The 17,572-nt window shown below is 40.5% G+C and overlaps 2 protein-coding genes across 2 annotated transcripts in view; one reads left to right on the forward strand and one right to left on the reverse strand.

Annotated features, from left to right (window-relative positions):
* TIMP4 (TIMP metallopeptidase inhibitor 4) overlaps positions 1–8,645 on the forward strand; it is a 34,077-nt gene extending 25,432 nt beyond the window's left edge. Inside the window, 3 exon segments of the mRNA XM_054639981.2 lie at positions 3,282–3,396; positions 4,048–4,172; positions 6,963–8,645. Coding sequence (XP_054495956.2) covers positions 3,282–3,396; positions 4,048–4,172; positions 6,963–7,160 — 438 coding nt within the window. The 3' untranslated portion in view covers positions 7,161–8,645.
* Positions 1–17,572, reverse strand: part of SYN2 (synapsin II) — a 211,170-nt gene that overhangs the window by 82,272 nt on the left and 111,326 nt on the right. Inside the window, exon 5 of the mRNA XM_054639980.2 lies at positions 12,604–12,693. Coding sequence (XP_054495955.2) covers positions 12,604–12,693 — 90 coding nt within the window. The remainder of the gene's footprint in view (positions 1–12,603; positions 12,694–17,572) is intronic.

Raw genomic sequence — 17,572 nt, forward strand, 5'->3', positions numbered from 1 at the left:
GAATTCACAGAATCACTGGGTTGGAAGAGACCTTCAAGGTCATCGAGTCCAGCCCAGCCCCAACACCTCAGCTCAACCCTGGCACCCAGTGCCACATCCAGGCTTTGTCAAACACACCCAGGGATGGGGACTCCACCACCTCCCTGGGCAGAACATTCCAGAACTTTATCACCTTTTCTGTAAAAAACTTTTCCTGCTCTCCAGCCTGGATTTCCCTCGAGGCTGTGTGCTCTGGTTGTGTCAGTGCTGCTGGAGACAGAGCCCAGCCCCAGCTGAGCACAGGCCCCTTTCAGGAGCTGTGAGAGTGATGGGGGCACCCCTGAGTCTCCTTTTCTCCAGGCTGAGCACCCCCAGCTCCCTCAGGGCTTCCTCACAGGGTTTGTGTTCCCAGCCCCTCTCCAGCCTCCTTGTCCCCTCTGGATGTGCTCAGTGTCCCCAGGTCCTTCCCAAGCTGAGGGGCCAGAGCTGGGCACAGCACTCCAGGTGTTCTGCATGCCCAGGGTGGGGACAGGCACAGAATTTGCTTCATGTAACACAGCAGGGGAGAACAGGCCCTCCAGTTGTCTCTTTTGAGCTGTAAAATGCATCAAAAATTAGCATCAAAATTCACAAAAATTATCACCTCAGTGTGAGTTTTGGGGAGGGCTTTTAGACCACTCAGATATTCACACTTTGCTCATCAATTGTCCCCTCTTGGAAAGGGAACACAGAGCCCTTGGAGGTTTTATTTGACTGTAATATTCAGCACAATGCTGCTGTCTCTCTGCTCTCTTGCTCTGTTGAGCTGTTCCATTAATGGGATGGCTTAAATTCTGTTTCTCTCATTTTAAATCCAGTGCATTAGGCTTAGCATTAAAATGTTGTTATTCTAGATGGAAATATTAGAGATAATTTGGATATTCATTTTCAGATATAAAAAAAATAACAATGGGGCTTTCATTTTTTTTAGCAATGGGTCAGCATGTCAAGAAGCCATAAATGTTTTCAATTACTGTTTTTTTCTTGCAATATTTACAGTATTATATTAGAGAGAGAAGATAATACGTGATATATACCCATTAATTTGTAATTTTATGAATATTTCTTCATAATACTTTTGTAACTGAATTGATCATCACACTCATTCTAAAATCTTCAAGCAAAGCCATGTGCTGGTGCTGGTTCCACCCCTCAGGAGGACAGGGACAGAGTCCACACAGACTTTAGGAGCAGGGGCACATCTCTCTATCCCCCAAATCCTCACCCTGTTTTCCTATTCCAATAAAGTCCCACCAGGACCACGCATCCATGCAGAACCAAACCCAACCACCTTATCCCTCTGCAGAGAAATAGCCATGCTTTTAGAGAAGGGAGAATATGATTGAGAAGATTAAATATGATTTACTGAGTTAAACACAAGATTATAATCTTTAGAATTGCTGTAACGATTATATAGGTCAAAACCAGAGATAAGTCAGCCAGTAATTTAAAAAAAAATCCGAAAAAGCAACAAAAAAACCCTGCAACAAAACACTAAACTCATTTAAATATTAACTAAATCTCCATTGTGAATTGCTGTGGATATTTAGGGGGTTTATGGCTAAATCAAGGTGTGTTATCTGCAAAGTTGAGACCAAAGCTGAGATATCCATGGAAAATCTGTTCCCTACAAGGCCCTGAGGGTTTCTGAACGTGGAGAGAGCTCGAGGCAAAGCTGACCTGGACAGACACAGTTCCCTCTTCATTCTGCAGCTTTTCTGTGGCTCCCACTGCTGCTTTGGCCAGGGTGCCAGTTTGGTTTGTGTTTTGGTCTGTCTGGGCCTGTTTGTTTTATTCTCCAGAGCGTTTCAAATCCCAGCTCATCCTTTTGGATCGGCCGCGCGCTGACAACAGCGTTGGCTTCCTTCCCCCCTCCGTAAATAAAGCTTCAGAAAAACCAACATATGACAGAGTATTTTCTAGTGGCCTGTGCTATTTCCATCCCCTGGGAGGGCTTGAGGAACACAAACACATTTTCCAGGCACACCAGCTGCAACTGGGAGAGCTGTGAGCCCCTGCCATTGTCCCCAGCTGTCAACACGTGGCATGATGTCACCAGGGCTGGTGGTGGCACACGAGGTGATGACAGGCACCCAGCAGCACCTTGGACACTGCCCAGCTTGTTTGCATCTTTTAATGCCTCATTTCTGATCTCTTTTCGGGGTTGAAACTGCTGGTTAAGGGGCAGCCAGCCTGAAAAGGGTTTTGATCCCAAATCTCTCCATTTTGGGGCTTGCAGGGTGGAAATTCTGAGGGGTGGGTGAAGTTTCCCAGCAGTTATTTGAGAAGGTCCCATGCAGCTGCATTTCCCTTCACAGAGAAAAGCAAGGCACAGCTTCCCAAAGAAATTTCTGGGAATGGCAGCTCTGAACCTCAGAGAAAGAAAAAACAGTTCTTATCTCATTTACTGCTCCTGTAGTTGTCTTAAAACAACTTTTTACTCCTGTCTTGTTTTAAAACAAGTAGAATGCATTGTGGAAGATTGTTTAACTGAAAAGAATTAAAAATTAAATTCTGGCGTGAGTGTTTAGATTCACTGAATTGAATCCAAGTGTGTATGTCAGGACTGTTGGATGACAAAGTTCTAAACAATTGAGTGCTTGTTTAGATTCACTGTAATATAGTATAAAATAATATAGTATTATAGTATAAAATAATATAGTATAATAAAGTCATTATTTAACCTTCTGATAAGATCGAGTCCTCCTCATCTTTCTCCCCTCATCAGGGTTGCCCTGCATTGCTGATGGCCCCACTGGTGAGAGTTTGGGATATGGAGAATCACTCAGTTTTAGTGACCAAATATGAAAACAAGGCCCAGGAAATGCTCAGCTCCTCAGCATGTTTGGTGTCCCAGGAGACCCCAACAACTCCAGTGAACAAAATTCCCCAGAGGAAGACACTGAGAAATATTTGCATTTTGGTCAGGGTGAATGCTGTCTCTGCATTGCTCCTTGAATGGAATATGCCAGTAGAATAATAAACTGAAGAAAAACTTTTAACAATCCATGAAATACGCTGAAAAAGCACATTTTAAAAGCTATAATTTAAAAAAATCAAGACCTACTTAGTTCCCTTCTAAAACTCTTGGATGAATTTCATTAAGTGTAGAGAAAAAGTCCAGTTCTTGGTGTTTTCTCACATTAATTCAGACTTTGGAGCCTTCTTTAAAGAGACTCACCCTGTATCTCTTCCAGCTCTTTTTTGCAACTGTTTTTTCATGCTTGTTTTCCACTGCTGACTCTGTCTCTGATCATTTTCAGATGTTTAAAGGATTTGAAAAGCTCAAGGATGTCCAGTATGTCTACACCCCCTTTGATTCATCACTCTGTGGAGTGAAACTAGAAGCCAACAACAAAAAACAGTATCTTCTAACAGGTAAAATGGAGCAAAATCAACGTTCCTGGGGATTCAGAAGTGGCTGCTTGGAGGGAATTTGCTAAAATATGCAAAGGAATGCATTTATGCACTAAATACAAACACAACAGGATGTAAAAATTGTGTTCATCTCTAGTTTTAGTGTGACCTCACACATTTTCCACCCCTTCCTGCAGCACTCTTAGAGCAGTTCCAAAGGAAGGGAAGCTCAATGATGATATAATCAGTAAACAGAAGGAATTTTGATTCCGTATTTGCCATTATTATTTGATTAAAACCAACAGTACTGATTTTCCCAGGAATGCAAAGGTGCATAATGAGAAAACACCTGCCTGTGTGTCTGCAGGCCTGGGGTTCCAAGTAAATACAGATTTTTCTAGACACTCCTAAAATCCCGTTTAACTTCATTTGCATCCAGCCCTTGCTGGCAGACTCTCAACATATTTAGGAAAAATATCCTTCTTTAATCTTTTACATCCATCCAGTGTGCAATTAGGAGAACATTCTCTCCGTTGTAATTAAATTAATTTAAAACATTTTAGAGGATGACTAATTTGGTGCAATTAGTTAAAAGCTCAAGGTGTTCTTACGCTTCTAATATTTAGAGAACCCTTTTATTCCTTTGATTTTTTTGTGTTTTCCACGCTGCAGGCCAAATTTTAAGTGATGGCAAAGTGCTGATCCACTTGTGCAACTACATTGAGCCGTGGGATGATTTATCCTTGTCTCAGAAAAAGAGCCTGAACCAGAGGTACCAGATGGGCTGTGGCTGCAAGGTGAGTGCTGAGCAGACAAATGGAAATAAACGTGGTTTATTCACATTTTTGAGAATAAACCTCAGCTCAGAGCAAGCTGCAAGTCAGACAGTAATTTCAGAGCAGATAAATGTAAATAAATAATGGTTAATCATATTTTTGACAATAAACCCCCATTCAGAGCAAGCTGCAAGGTGACTTCAGAGCAGATAAATGTAAATAAACACTGTTAATTCACATTTTTGAGAATAAAGCCCAGGTCAGAGGAAGCTTCAAGGTGAGTGCAAAGCAGATAAATATTAATAAACACTATTTACTTGTATTTTTGAGAATAAAGCCCTGTTCAGAGGAAGCTGTAAGTGCAGAGCAGATAGATGTAAATAAACACTGTTAATTCACATTTTTGAGAATAAAGCCCAGGTCAGAGGAAGCTTCAAGGTGAGTGCCAAGCAGATAGATGTAAATAAACCCTGTTTATTCTCATTTTTGGGAATAATCCCAGTCCAAAGGAAGCTGCAGGGTGAGTGCAGAGCAGATAGATGTTAATTAACAGCGTTTATTCACATTTTTGAGAATAAACCTCAGTCCAAGGGAGGCTGCAAGGTGAGTGCAGAGCAGATAGATGAAAATAAATACTATTTTTGAGAATAAACCTCGGTTCAGAGGAAGGTGAGTGCAGAGCAGATAGATTTAAATACACTCCATTTAATCACATTTTTGAGAATAAAGCCCTGTTCAGAGGAAGCTGCAGGGTGAGTGCAAAGCAGATAAATGTTAATAAACACTATTTACTTGTATTTTTGAGAATAAACCCCTGTTCAGAGGAAGCTGGGAGTGCAGAGCAGATAGATGTAAATAAACACTGTTAATTCACATTTTTGAGAATAAAGCCCAGGTCAGAGGAAGCTTCAAGGTGAGTGCCAAGCAGATAGATGTAAATAAACCCTGTTTATTCTCATTTTTGGGAATAATCCCAGTCCAAAGGAAGCTGCAAGATGAGTGCAGAGCAGATAGATGTTAATTAACAGCGTTTATTCACATTTTTGAGAATAAACCTCAGTCCAAGGGAGGCTGCAAGGGGAATGCAGAGCAGATAACTGTAAATAAACACTATTTTTGAGAATAAACCTCGGTTCAGAGGAAGGTGAGTGCAGAGCAGATAGATGTAAATAAACACCTTTTATTCACATTTTTGAGAATAAACCTCAGTCCAAGGGAGGCTGCAAGGGGAGTGAAGAGCAGAATAACTGTAAATAAACACTATTTATCGGTTCAGAGGAAGGTGAGTGCAGAGCAGATCGATGTAAATAAACTCCATTTAATCACATTTTTGAGAATAAACCCCAGTTCAGAGGAAGCTGCATGGTGAGTGCAGAGCAGATAACTGTAACCAAGCCCCGTTTATTCACATTTTTGGGAACAACCCCAGTTCAGAGTAAGCTGCAAGGTGAGTGCAGAGCAGGTAACTGCAAACAAGCCCCATTTATTCCCATTTTTGGGAATAAACCCCGGTTCAGAGGAAGCCGCAAGGTAAGTGCAGAGCAGATAACTGCAAACAAGTTTGTGAGAATAAACCCCAGTTCAGAGGAAGCTGCATGGTGAGTGCAGAGCAGATAACTGTAACCAAGCCCCATTTATTCACATTTTTGGGAAGAACCCCAGTCCAAGAGAGGCTGCAAGGTGAGTGCAGAACAGATAACTGTAAATAAGCCCCATTTATTCCCATTTTTGGGAATAAACCCCAGTTCAGAGGAAGCTGCAGGGTGAGTGCAGAGCAGATAGATGTAAATAAACACCTTATATTCACATTTTTGAGAATAAACCCCATTTCAGAGGAAGCTGCAAGGGGAGTGCAGAGCAGATAACTGTAAATAAACACTATTTTTGAGAATAAAACTCGGTTCAGAGGAAGGTGAGTGCAGAGCAGATAGATGTAAATAAACACCTTTTATTCACATTTTTGAGAATAAACCTCAGTCCAAGGGAGGCTGCAAGGGGAGTGCAGAGCAGAATAACTGTAAATAAACACTATTTATCGGTTCAGAGGAAGGTGAGTGCAGAGCAGATCGATGTAAATAAACTCCATTTAATCACATTTTTGAGAATAAACCCCAGTTCAGAGGAAGCTGCATGGTGAGTGCAGAGCAGATAACTGTAACCAAGCCCCGTTTATTCACATTTTTGGGAACAACCCCAGTTCAGAGTAAGCTGCAAGGTGAGTGCAGAGCAGGTAACTGCAAATAAACCCCATTTATTCCCATTTGTGAGAATAAACCCCAGTTCAGAGGAAGCTGCAAGGTGAGTGCAGAGCAGATAACTGCAAACAAGCCCCATTTATTCCCATGTTTGAGAATAAACCTCGGTTCAGAGGAAGGTGAGTGCAGAGCAGATAGATTTAAATAAACACCTTTTAATCACATTTTTGAGAATAAACCCCAGTTCAGAGGAAGCTGCAAGGTGAGTGCAGAGCAGATAACTGTAACCAAGGCCCATTTATTCACATTTTTGGGAAGAACCCCAGTCCAAGAGAGGCTGCAAGGTGAGTGCAGAGCAGATAACTGCAAACAAGCGCTGTTAATTCCCATTTTTGGAAATAAACCCCGGTTCAGAGGAAGCTGCAAGGTGAGTGCAGAGCAGATAACTGTAACCAAGGCCCATTTATTCCCATTTTTGAGAATAAACCCCGGTTCAGAGGAAGTTTCAAGCTGAGTGCAGAGCAGGTAGACGTAAACCAGCCCCGTTCATTCCCGTTTTTGGGAGCAGCCCCAGCCCGGGAGGCTGCGGGGTGCTGAAGGCCGGGTGTCTCCCCAGATCACCACGTGCTACTCGGTGCCCTGCTCCATCACGGCGCCCAACGAGTGCCTGTGGACGGACTGGCTGCTGGAGCGGCGGCTGCAGGGCCACCAGGCGCGCCACTACGCCTGCATCCGCCGCAGCGATGGCACCTGCAGCTGGTACCGGGGCGGGCCACCCCCAGAGAAGGAGTTCATGGACATCAGCGAGCCCTGAGCGCCCAACGTTCCCTAAAGCACCGCCCTGGGAGGCTCCTTCCGTCCCACCGGCCTAGAAACGAGCGCCGCGTCCCCAAAGGGCCCGTGGGGCCGGCACCGCTGCAGGACGAGGGACAAACCTCCTGCAGGCCCCTGCTCTGCTCTGTTATGCTTTGCACAGAGGGCTGGCAGCGTCCTCCAAGGCACAACAAATCCCCTTCTTGCCAATATGAATGTACGAGAATAAATTTTGCCAGAATTTTGCCAATAGGAATGTTCAAGAACAAATTTTGCCAGAATTTTGTCAATTTTGCCAATAAGAATGTTCAAGAACAAAATTTTCCAGAATTTTTCCAGAATTTTACCAGAATTTTGCCAGAATTTTGTCAATTTTGCCAATAAGAATGTTCAAGAACAAATGTTTTGAAAATTTTGCCAAAATTTTGCCAATACGAATGTTCAAGAACAAATTTTGCCCGAATTTTGTCGATTTTGCCAATACAAATGTTCAAGGACAAATTTTTCCAGAATTTTGCCAGAATTTTACCAATAAGAATGTTCAAGAACAAATTTTTCGAAAATTTTGCCAAAATTTTGCCAATACGAATGTTCAAGAACAAATTTTGCCAGAATTTTGTCGATTTTGCCAATACGAATGTTCAAGGACAAATTTTCCCAGAATTTTGCCAGAATTTTGCCAACAAGAATGTTCAAGAACAAATGTTTTGAAAATTTTGCCAGCATTTTGCCAATATGAATGTTCTAGAACAAATTCTGCCCGAATTTTGTCGATTTTGCCAATATGAATGTTCAAGGACAAATTTTTCCAGAATTTTGCCAGAATTTTGCCTATAAGAATGTCCAAGAACAAAAATTTTGCCAATATGAATGTTTGAGAACAAATTTTGCCAGAATTTTGCCAATATGAATGTTCAAGAACAAATTTTGCCAGAACTTTTTCCAATTTTGCCATTTTGAATGTTTGAGAACAAATTTTGCCTGAATTTTGTCAATTTTGCCAATATGAATGTTCAAGGACAAATTTTTCCAGAATTTTGCCATTTTTGCCAGTATCAATGTATAAGAACAATTTTTGCCAGAATTTTCCCAGAATTTTGCCAATACGAATGTTCAAGAACAAATTTTGCCAGAATTTTGCCAGAATTTTGCCAGTTTTGCCAATATGAATATTCAAGAACAAATTTTCCCAGAATTTTGCCAATACAAATGTTCAAGAACAAATTTTGCCCACTGTTTTGATCACCTGCAGGTTAAGAGCTCCCCGTGTTTTATTCCAAATCTTTCTGATGAACTACGGAATGTTTTACAGAACTATTTTTTTTTTTTTTCTGTATGAAAGTCTTGGATATGAAAGAATTATTGTACAGTGTATATGTAAAGTATTATAACAATGTGCTATTAAAAAAAAAAAAGATTCACAAATGTTTCCTTATGTGTTGAATCGAGTTGAACACTTTCTGTGATTAAAACAATCTGTGCTCCACATTTTGTACTTTCCTTATGTCACAGCTCCCTTTATCCACAGAGTTGCAACTTCCATTGATAACTAAATTAAGAAACAGCCTTGATAACCAAAACCCCCTTCCCAAGTCAGCATTCCTATGGACTAACCACACCTTGCTGAAGGGAAAGCCAGATTTTTAATCCATGGGTTAAAGCATGGATTTAAGCATTCCATGGAACAAATTCCAAGCCCAAATGATGACAGGCTAAAAATGCTCAGAACTACAAAAACCATGTCCATCCTCAGGGCAGCTGCAGCCCTTACAACCTCCCTAAACACATGATCAGGACTTGTTCCCCAGAACTGTTCAAACTTCAGAAACTCACCTGAAAACACATGCAATAAATATTGCATAACTCACACTGCCATGATTTCTGGAAGCCCTCAGAGGTTTCACCTGTTTAATAGGATTTCATTGGTTTTCATTCATGAACACCCTGTCAGTGAATTTGGCCACTTGTGAACTCAGACTAGAGAAAGGTTACAGCACATTTTGCCTGTAACTTTTTTAGTGTCATAACTTTCCTGAATTGATGGCTGGAGTTAGTAACTAATCCTTCACACATGTATTTAAATTTATAAAAGTAACTCAATTCACAGTGGTGAAACTTAGGGAAGTGTAAATGCCAAAGTCCAGACTATTTGTGAGCCAGAAAAAAGGAGCAGAGCCCTCAGGAAGGATGGGAATCTCCAGTAGCTGCCTTTTCTGACAGATTTTACTATCTAAAGGATAGGAAGGATGGGAATCTCCAGTAGCTGCCTTTTCTGACAGATTTTACTATCTAAAGGACAGGTTTGGAAATGCTCTTCTAAAATTGATTTACTTTTTCTGTGACGAAGTTTACACATTTCCAGTGAAATGCAAATGGTGCAAGGCCAACAGGAAAATGTGGCATTATTATCCTTTGAGGAATAAGTGTCCCTTAACACATAAAAGCCAATGTTTCACTTTTTATCTACTATAAATCAGTCTGGCTCTTTTAATTTACAGCTCTAAATTAAAACCATATCTGTGAGCTGCCAGATGTAAAACCCGGTTTGTTTTCTGCTTTAGACAAACCAAAAACTTCCTAGGCACTAACAATTTGGACCACAGACTTACATAAATGAAACAAAAAGGAATAAAAAGCTACATTTCTTCTGAAAAATAATTGATATTGCAGTGACAGTATTGGCAGAGCTATTTACTGACAGTGCTGTGCATTTATATTATTAATTTCCAGAAAGATTCAAAGCCAGGCCTTATTTCCTTGTGTCAGATCAAACCAATACCTAGAGAAGCCCACAGAGCTAAATAACCACAAAGGTTAAAATTCAGTGGTTAATATTCAATGATTAATATTCAATGATTAATATTCAGTGGTTAATATTCAGTGGTTAATATTCAATGGTTAATATTCAGTGGTTAATATACAATGATTAATATTCAATGGTTAATATCCAGTGGTTAATATTCAATGATTAATATTCAATGATTAATATTCAATGATTAATATTCAGTGGTTAATATTCAGTACCAGTGCTGTGGCATTTGGCTCCAAATCCATTTTGATGGGATGGTGCCTTTTGGACAACAGCAAACAGATATTTTCTGCTTTTCAGTCCCCAGAGCTCTGGTCCTATTTCGGTTTTACAGTAATTGGACCTGAACCTCACCCAGCCCACATTGCCTCTCTGGGCACCTTGCACAAAGAAATGCTTTCTCTGATATTTATGGACAGACTGTGACACAAATTGGGTGCTACAATTAGTTTTTAAAAGTTTCCTACTTTTCCTGCTATAAAATATCCCTCATGAGGTGTTTCACAATGAAGGTTTGTCCACTTTAATTTCTGGCTGAGCAGAAATCTGCCCAAACTCCCCACAATGGATGGTACCAAGATTTGGTTTTTTCCCTCATATCAATAAATGTGGCAAGAAAACCTTTACAAAACCCAGCTCAGAATGAGATTTTATTTTCCCTGAGGAAGACTCTCCAAAGCCTTGACTACAACGTGGCATTCTGAATATGTTATTTTAATATCAGGATTTTTACTGTAGTGGCATTGATACCTTATCAACAGCAGATTCTTTTTACAATGTTTTCTTTTGACTTCTAGAAACTGTGTTTGTGTTACATGAGAGGGTGGAGCAGAAACACAGCCTGACACAGCATTTTAATTTAATTTGCAAAGGACTCACATGACTTTTGGTGAGAGTAGGGAAAAGAAGAGAGAAGGGAGTCTGTATAGGTGAACAGGGAGAAAAACCCCACCACCTGGAATATTGCTGGTGTTTCCTCAACGTTCCAGAGAGGCTTTAATGAAATTGTTCATCAATTATGTTGGAAAATCCGTGTGGTTTTTGCAGAGAACAGAGGAGGTGGGAATGCAGTGAAATAAAGAGAACTAATTACTGAGGGAAAGGCTGTAGGTATGACTCAGCCAGCAATGAGTTCAAAAGCCTCACAGCGTTTTTGGTGATCAGTCTGGGATGAATGTTTCTGTTTCAAGAAGTGTTTCATTAAAGCAGCTCTGTTTTTACACAAAAGAATGGAATCTCTAACTGTTTATTTACCTTGCCTTGCCTAAAGCCTCAGCACAAACCAGCAGAGGATGAAAGGAGCACCTCTGGCAGGCTCAGCTGACCCTCAATTCCCAGAGATTTGGGGCTTTTTCCCTCTCCTCACATCCCCCCTGAGCTGGTTTGCACTGGAGGGGGGGACAGCTCCAGGTTCCCGTTGGAGAACAAAAAGGGAAGGAAAAAAAGCAGGAGGAACACCAAGAAAAATATTTAAAACTGTAATTGCCAAATTCTGCATCAACAAATGCCAGCTGTTGATAAAGTGATGAGAACCCAAAACAAAATAACACGATATGGTTTCAGTGCAGCATCAGAAGACTCTGACTCCCAGATCATCTTACAACCCACTCCAGAAATTCAAACAAAATGTTGTCTTGTACCACACTGCCTGATTATTTCCCAAGCCACAAAGTTCCAGATGCTTTCTTTGGGAGGAATAAAACCAAACAAATGAGTGTCATCACAGGCAGCTCTTGCAGCAGTTCTCAGTGGCAATGCAATACCCAAATGGATTCATTTTCTCTACATTTACATTCATTACCATAGAAATATGGAAAAAAAAAATTACTTGGCTGTGGAGAACAGCATTCAAAAGTTCAAAAAAAGAGAAATAACTTATAAGTTCTGACTTTATTGAGCAATGTAGAGGAATGAAGACAGGGAAAACCACTCACAGGGCTGCTACACTCAGAAAAATATGCCATATAAACTTATAAGTCTGAAACATTAGTTCTTGCCCCAAAATGAAATGTTCTTTGTTTCTGTGGACTGCAGTTCAACAAAGCACCCAAAATTCTGCTTTTTCCAATACAATTACAGCCAATCTTAAATTTGAAGGATCCTTTAGAGGTCATTGTGTCCCACTCCCTGCTCCTCACTAAAACCATCAGCCAGGTGCTCCTGGGACTCTGTCAGCCTCATCTGTGTTATTTTCTGTCCGTGGAGCACTGGGAGTCAGTGTTAGCCCAGGCACCTGAAGCTCCCAAGTCACAACCAGCCTGATTTAGGCTGAGTTCAAAGCTCTGCAGTGCCCAGTGCATCCCCTCCAAGGACAGCACACACTGGGAGTGCACCAGAGAGGACAACACTGGGGGCAAAACCGACCATGGAAGTGACTCCTGCACTTTCAGAGCCCTTCAGTGTCTTTTTAAGCATTTAATCTCTCTGAGATCTGCAGCTGGGCAGCTGAAAAGTGACCCCTGTGCCATGTGAGCACCCTCCAGTTCACCACCACAGTGATTTCACCCTGTGCCACCCCCCTCAACGCTGCCAAAAATGCTTTGGAACATGCAGTAAATGGGAGAAGGGGATTGTGCCCCCCAGCCCCTGTTTGAGAGGCACAGGGAGCAGGTTTAGCCCTGCTGCTTGCACCTACCATCTCCTTGTGGTTTGGGTAGAACGTCTGCTCGATCAGAGGGAACTTCTCTGGGCCCAAAGATTTGTAGACAGACACCAGCTGGGCAAACTGCAAAACAAAGCAGAGCAAAACAAAGCTCAGGAGAGGAACCACACTGTGCCCACATGAGCTCCTACTCAGGACATTTTGCTTCTTGTCTCGGGTGTGGAACTCAGCAGATCCATGGTCCCTCCTCCTCCTCCTCACACAGCCCTTTAATCCACCTGAGCTGTGACTTCATCTACAGACCAACACAGAAAAACACCTTGAAAAGCTGAACCCTCTCAGGTACAGGAGATGAAAGGCATGGGAATACTGGATTCCAGGTATCTCATTGTCTGTATGTTTGAAGATGATTCTGCGATGATAAAATCATTATAATTTTGCCTTTTCTGTCCTCTTAAACCTAAAGCCCAGGCATATTTACCTCTTAAATATTTACCTTTTCTGTTCTCTTAAAGCTCAGGCATATTTACCTCCTAAATCTTTACCTTCTCTGTCCTCTTAAAGCCCAGGCATATTTACCATCCATTTAGTGGCTGGCACCTCCCTGACATTGATTTGGCAGCGCTGGCAAAGAGATAAAAGTGACCGTGCCAGGCTGCCAGGGCAGTGAGGAACCAACTGGAGAAATTTCATCTCTGCAGCCATGAGCCATTCCCACATGGCCATCCTTGGATGGGGCTGATTTTAACTGCTCCCAGTTATGCCAACCCTACTCATGTTCTCTATGGAATATTCTGATATAAAACACGGCCATCCTTGGATGGGGCTGATTTAAAGTGCTCCCTGTTATGCCATTCCTATTCATGTTCTCTATGGAATATTCTGATATAAAACATGGCCATCCTCAGATGGGGATGATTTAAACTGCACCTTCTTATTCCAATCCTATTCATGTTTTTTTTACAGAATATTCTGATATAGAAGCATGTGTTATATCAGAATATTCTTGTCCCACCACCAAAGATGAGGATGATTTAACCTGTTCCATGTTCTGTCATTCCTATTCATGTTTTCTATAGAATATTCTGCTATAACACATGGCCATTCTTGCCCCACCACCAAAGATGGGGATGATTTAAACAGCTCCCTGTTATGCCAATCCTATTAATATTTTTATAGTATATTCTGATATAAAACATGGCCATTCTTGCCACACCACCAAAGATGGGGTGATTTAAACTCCTCCCTTTTTTATAGAATATTCTGATATAAAACCACATGTTATATCAGAATATTCTTACTCCATCACCAAAGATGGGGGTGATTTTAACTGCTCCTTATTATGCCATTCCTATTCATGCTTTTTATAGAATATTCTGATATAACGTGTTGCTATCCTTGCCCCACCACCAAAGATGAGGATAATTTAAACTGTTCCATGTTCTGTCATTCCTATTCATGTTTTCTATAGAATATTCTGCTATAACACACGGCCATTCTTGCCCCACCACCAAAGATGGGGATGATTTAAACAGCTCCCTGTTATGCCAATCCTATTAATATTTTTTATAGAATATTCTGATATAAAACATGGCCATTCTTGCCCCATCACCAAAGATGGGGTGATTTAAACTCCTCCCTTCCTATTAATGTTTCTAATATAATATTCTGATATAAATCCACGTGTTATATCAGAAAATTCTTGCACCACCATGAAAGATGGGGCTGATTTAAACTGCTCCTTATTACGCCATTCCTATTCGTGGTTTTTATAGAATATTCTGATATAACATGTTGCTATCCTTGCCCCAGCACCAAAGATGAGGATAATTTAAACTCCTCCCTCCTATGCCTTTCCTATTTATGTTTTCTACAGAGTATTCTGATATAAAACCACGTGTTGTATCAGAACATTCTTGTCCCACCACCAAAGATGAGGATGATTTAAATTGCTCCCAGTTATGCCAACCCTATTCATGTTCTCTGTGGAATATTCTGATATAAAACACGGCCATCCTCAGATGGGGATGATTTAAACTGCACCTTCTTATTCCAATCCTATTCATGTTTTTTTACAGAATATTCTGATATAGAAGCATGTGTTATATCAGAATATTCTTGTCCCACCTCCAAAGATGAGGATGATTTAAACTGTTCCATGTTCTGTCATTCCTATTCATGTTTTCTATAGAATATTCTGCTATAACACACGGCCATTCTTGCCCCACCATCAAAGATGGGGATGATTTAAACAGCTCCCTGTTATGCCAATCCTATTAATATTTTTTATAGTATATTCTGATATAAAACATGGCCATTCTTGCCACACCACCAAAGATGGGGTGATTTAAACTCCTCCCTTTTTTCTAGAATATTCTGATATAAAACCACATGTTATATCAGAATATTCTTACTCCATCACCAAAGATGGGGGTGATTTAAACTGCTCCTTATTATGCCATTCCTATTTGTGGTTTTTATAGAATATTCTGATATAACATGTTGCTATCCTTGCCCCACCACCAAAGATGAGGATAATTTAAACTGTTCCATGTTCTGTCATTCCTATTCATGTTTTCTCTAGAATATTCTGATATAAAACATGGCCATTCTTGCCCCACCATCAAAGATGGGGTGATTTAAACTCCTCCCTTCCTATTAATGTTTTTAATAGAATATTCTGATATAAATCCAGGTGTTATATCAGAATATTCTTGCACCACCATAAAAGATGGGGCTGATTTAAATTGCTCTCTGTTTTGCCATTCCTATTTATGTTTTTTATAGAATATTCTGATATAAAACCACATGTTATATCAGAATATTCTTACTCCATCACCAAAGATGGGGGTGATTTAAACTGCTCCTTATTATGCCATTCCTATTCATGGTTTTTATAGAATATTCTGATACAACATGCTGCTATCCTTGCCCCAGCACCAAAGATGAGGATAATTTAACCTGTTCCATGTTCTGTCATTCCTATTCATGTTTTCTCTAGAATATTCTGCTATAACACATGGCCATTCTTGCCCCACCACCAAAGATGGGGATGATTTAAACAGCTCCCTGTTATGCCAATCCTATTAATATTTTTCATAGAATATTCTGATATAAAACATGGCCATTCTTGCCCCACCACCAAAGATGGGGGGATTTAAACTCCTCCCTTCCTATTAATGTTTTTAATAGAATATTCTGATATAAATCCACGTGTTCTATCAGAATATTCTTGCACCACCATAAAAGATGGGGCTGATTTAAATTGCTCTCTGTTTTGCCATTCCTATTTATGTTTTTTATAGAATATTCTGATATAAAACCACATGTTATATCAGAGTATTCTTACTCCATCACCAAAGATGAGGATGATTTAAACTGCTCCCTCTTGTGCCTTTCCTATTTATGTTTTCTACAGAGTATTCTGATATAAAACCACGTGTTGTATCAGAACATTCTTGCCCCACCACCAAAGATGAGGATGATTTAAACTGTTCCATGTTAGGCCATTCCTATTCATGTTTTCTATAGAATATTCTGATATAACACGTTGCTATCCTTGCCCCACCACCAAGGATAAGGATGATTTAAACTGATCCCTCTTATTCCAATCCTATTCATGTTTTCTATAGAGTATTCTGATATAAAACCACGTGTTGTATCAGAACATTCTTGCCCCACCACCAAAGATGAGGATGATTTAAATTGCCCCCTGTTATGCCATTCCTATTCATGGTTTCTATAGAATATTCTGATATAACATGTTGCTATCCTTGCCCCACCACCAATGATGGGATGATTTAAATTGCTCCCTGTTATGCCATTCCTATTCATGGTTTTTACAGAATATTCTGATATAACATGTTGCTATCCTTGCCCCACCACCAAAGATGAGGATGATTTAAATTGCTCCCTGTTATGCCACTCCTATTCATGTTCTCTATGGAATATTCTGATATAACACAAGGCCATCCTTGGATGGGATGATTTAAACTGCTCCCAGTTATGCCATTCCTGTTCATGTTTTCTATAAAATATTCTGATATAACATTCATTTAAAGCTCCCATGGCACATCCTGCCTACCTGTACGCTGGACTGCAGCAGCTTCACAAAGAACATTTACAAGTGAACCAAGAGAACTCTTTATTGAATGGAGATGGCTTTGGGGCTGTTCTCTGTCTCTGCTGAGCAGATCCCTCTCCCCTGGTACATTTGGGAGAGGAAATCCCCCCCAGGGATGTGTTCAGCTGCCCCTGTGCCAGCATGGGACACCAGCAACTCAGCACAACACTGAATAGTGGGATTTGCTGCTTGCAAACAGCACAAAAAGCACAGAGCAATACAACTCTGTCCATACTGCAGATAAAACACCTTCTCTGAGGAGAGGCTCAGGGGGCAGGCAGAGCAAAAAAATGTTTAAAAAGGGGGAAAAAAACCATGAAAGCTTTGCTTGCATTTCCAGCTGGCGGAGAGGACTTGTTTAATTTAGTGGTGTTTACTTAGGTTTGGTAAAATACATCTTTAAATTTGGAAGACCAGTGGAAAATACCTTAATGATGAGCAGTCCTCACCAAAAGCCTAAGGAATTGTAGTTGGGTTGTGGGCTAGCAAGCCAGGCCTCAAGGAAAGGAAATATTCTCACAGCTACCAAAACAAGGTGGTTTGTGAAGAGGATTCCTGACAACTTACTCAATATTTCAGTTCTGATGCAAGAGCCAAATTCCAAATTCCACAAGAAAACACTGACCATTAAGCACATGATTTTTGCCAAGCAATTGTTAGGTTAAAATAAATCTATTTACCTATCTTGAAGTAAAAACCTCCAAAGAAAAATAAAATCATATGACTGTTTCCTGTGATTCTTTCCCTGCTTTCTTTTCCATTTTCACTGGAAGGGAGAGGAAGACACGGAGAAAATGACATTTTTTGTAGGGATTGTGGCATTCATGCAAGAGGTAAGAAAGCTGTAACTGAGATTAATTGCTAGCAAATGCCTGTTTA

The sequence above is a fragment of the Agelaius phoeniceus genome, chromosome 11 (assembly GCF_051311805.1).
Source record: "Agelaius phoeniceus isolate bAgePho1 chromosome 11, bAgePho1.hap1, whole genome shotgun sequence".
Lineage (NCBI taxonomy): Eukaryota > Metazoa > Chordata > Aves > Passeriformes > Icteridae > Agelaius > Agelaius phoeniceus.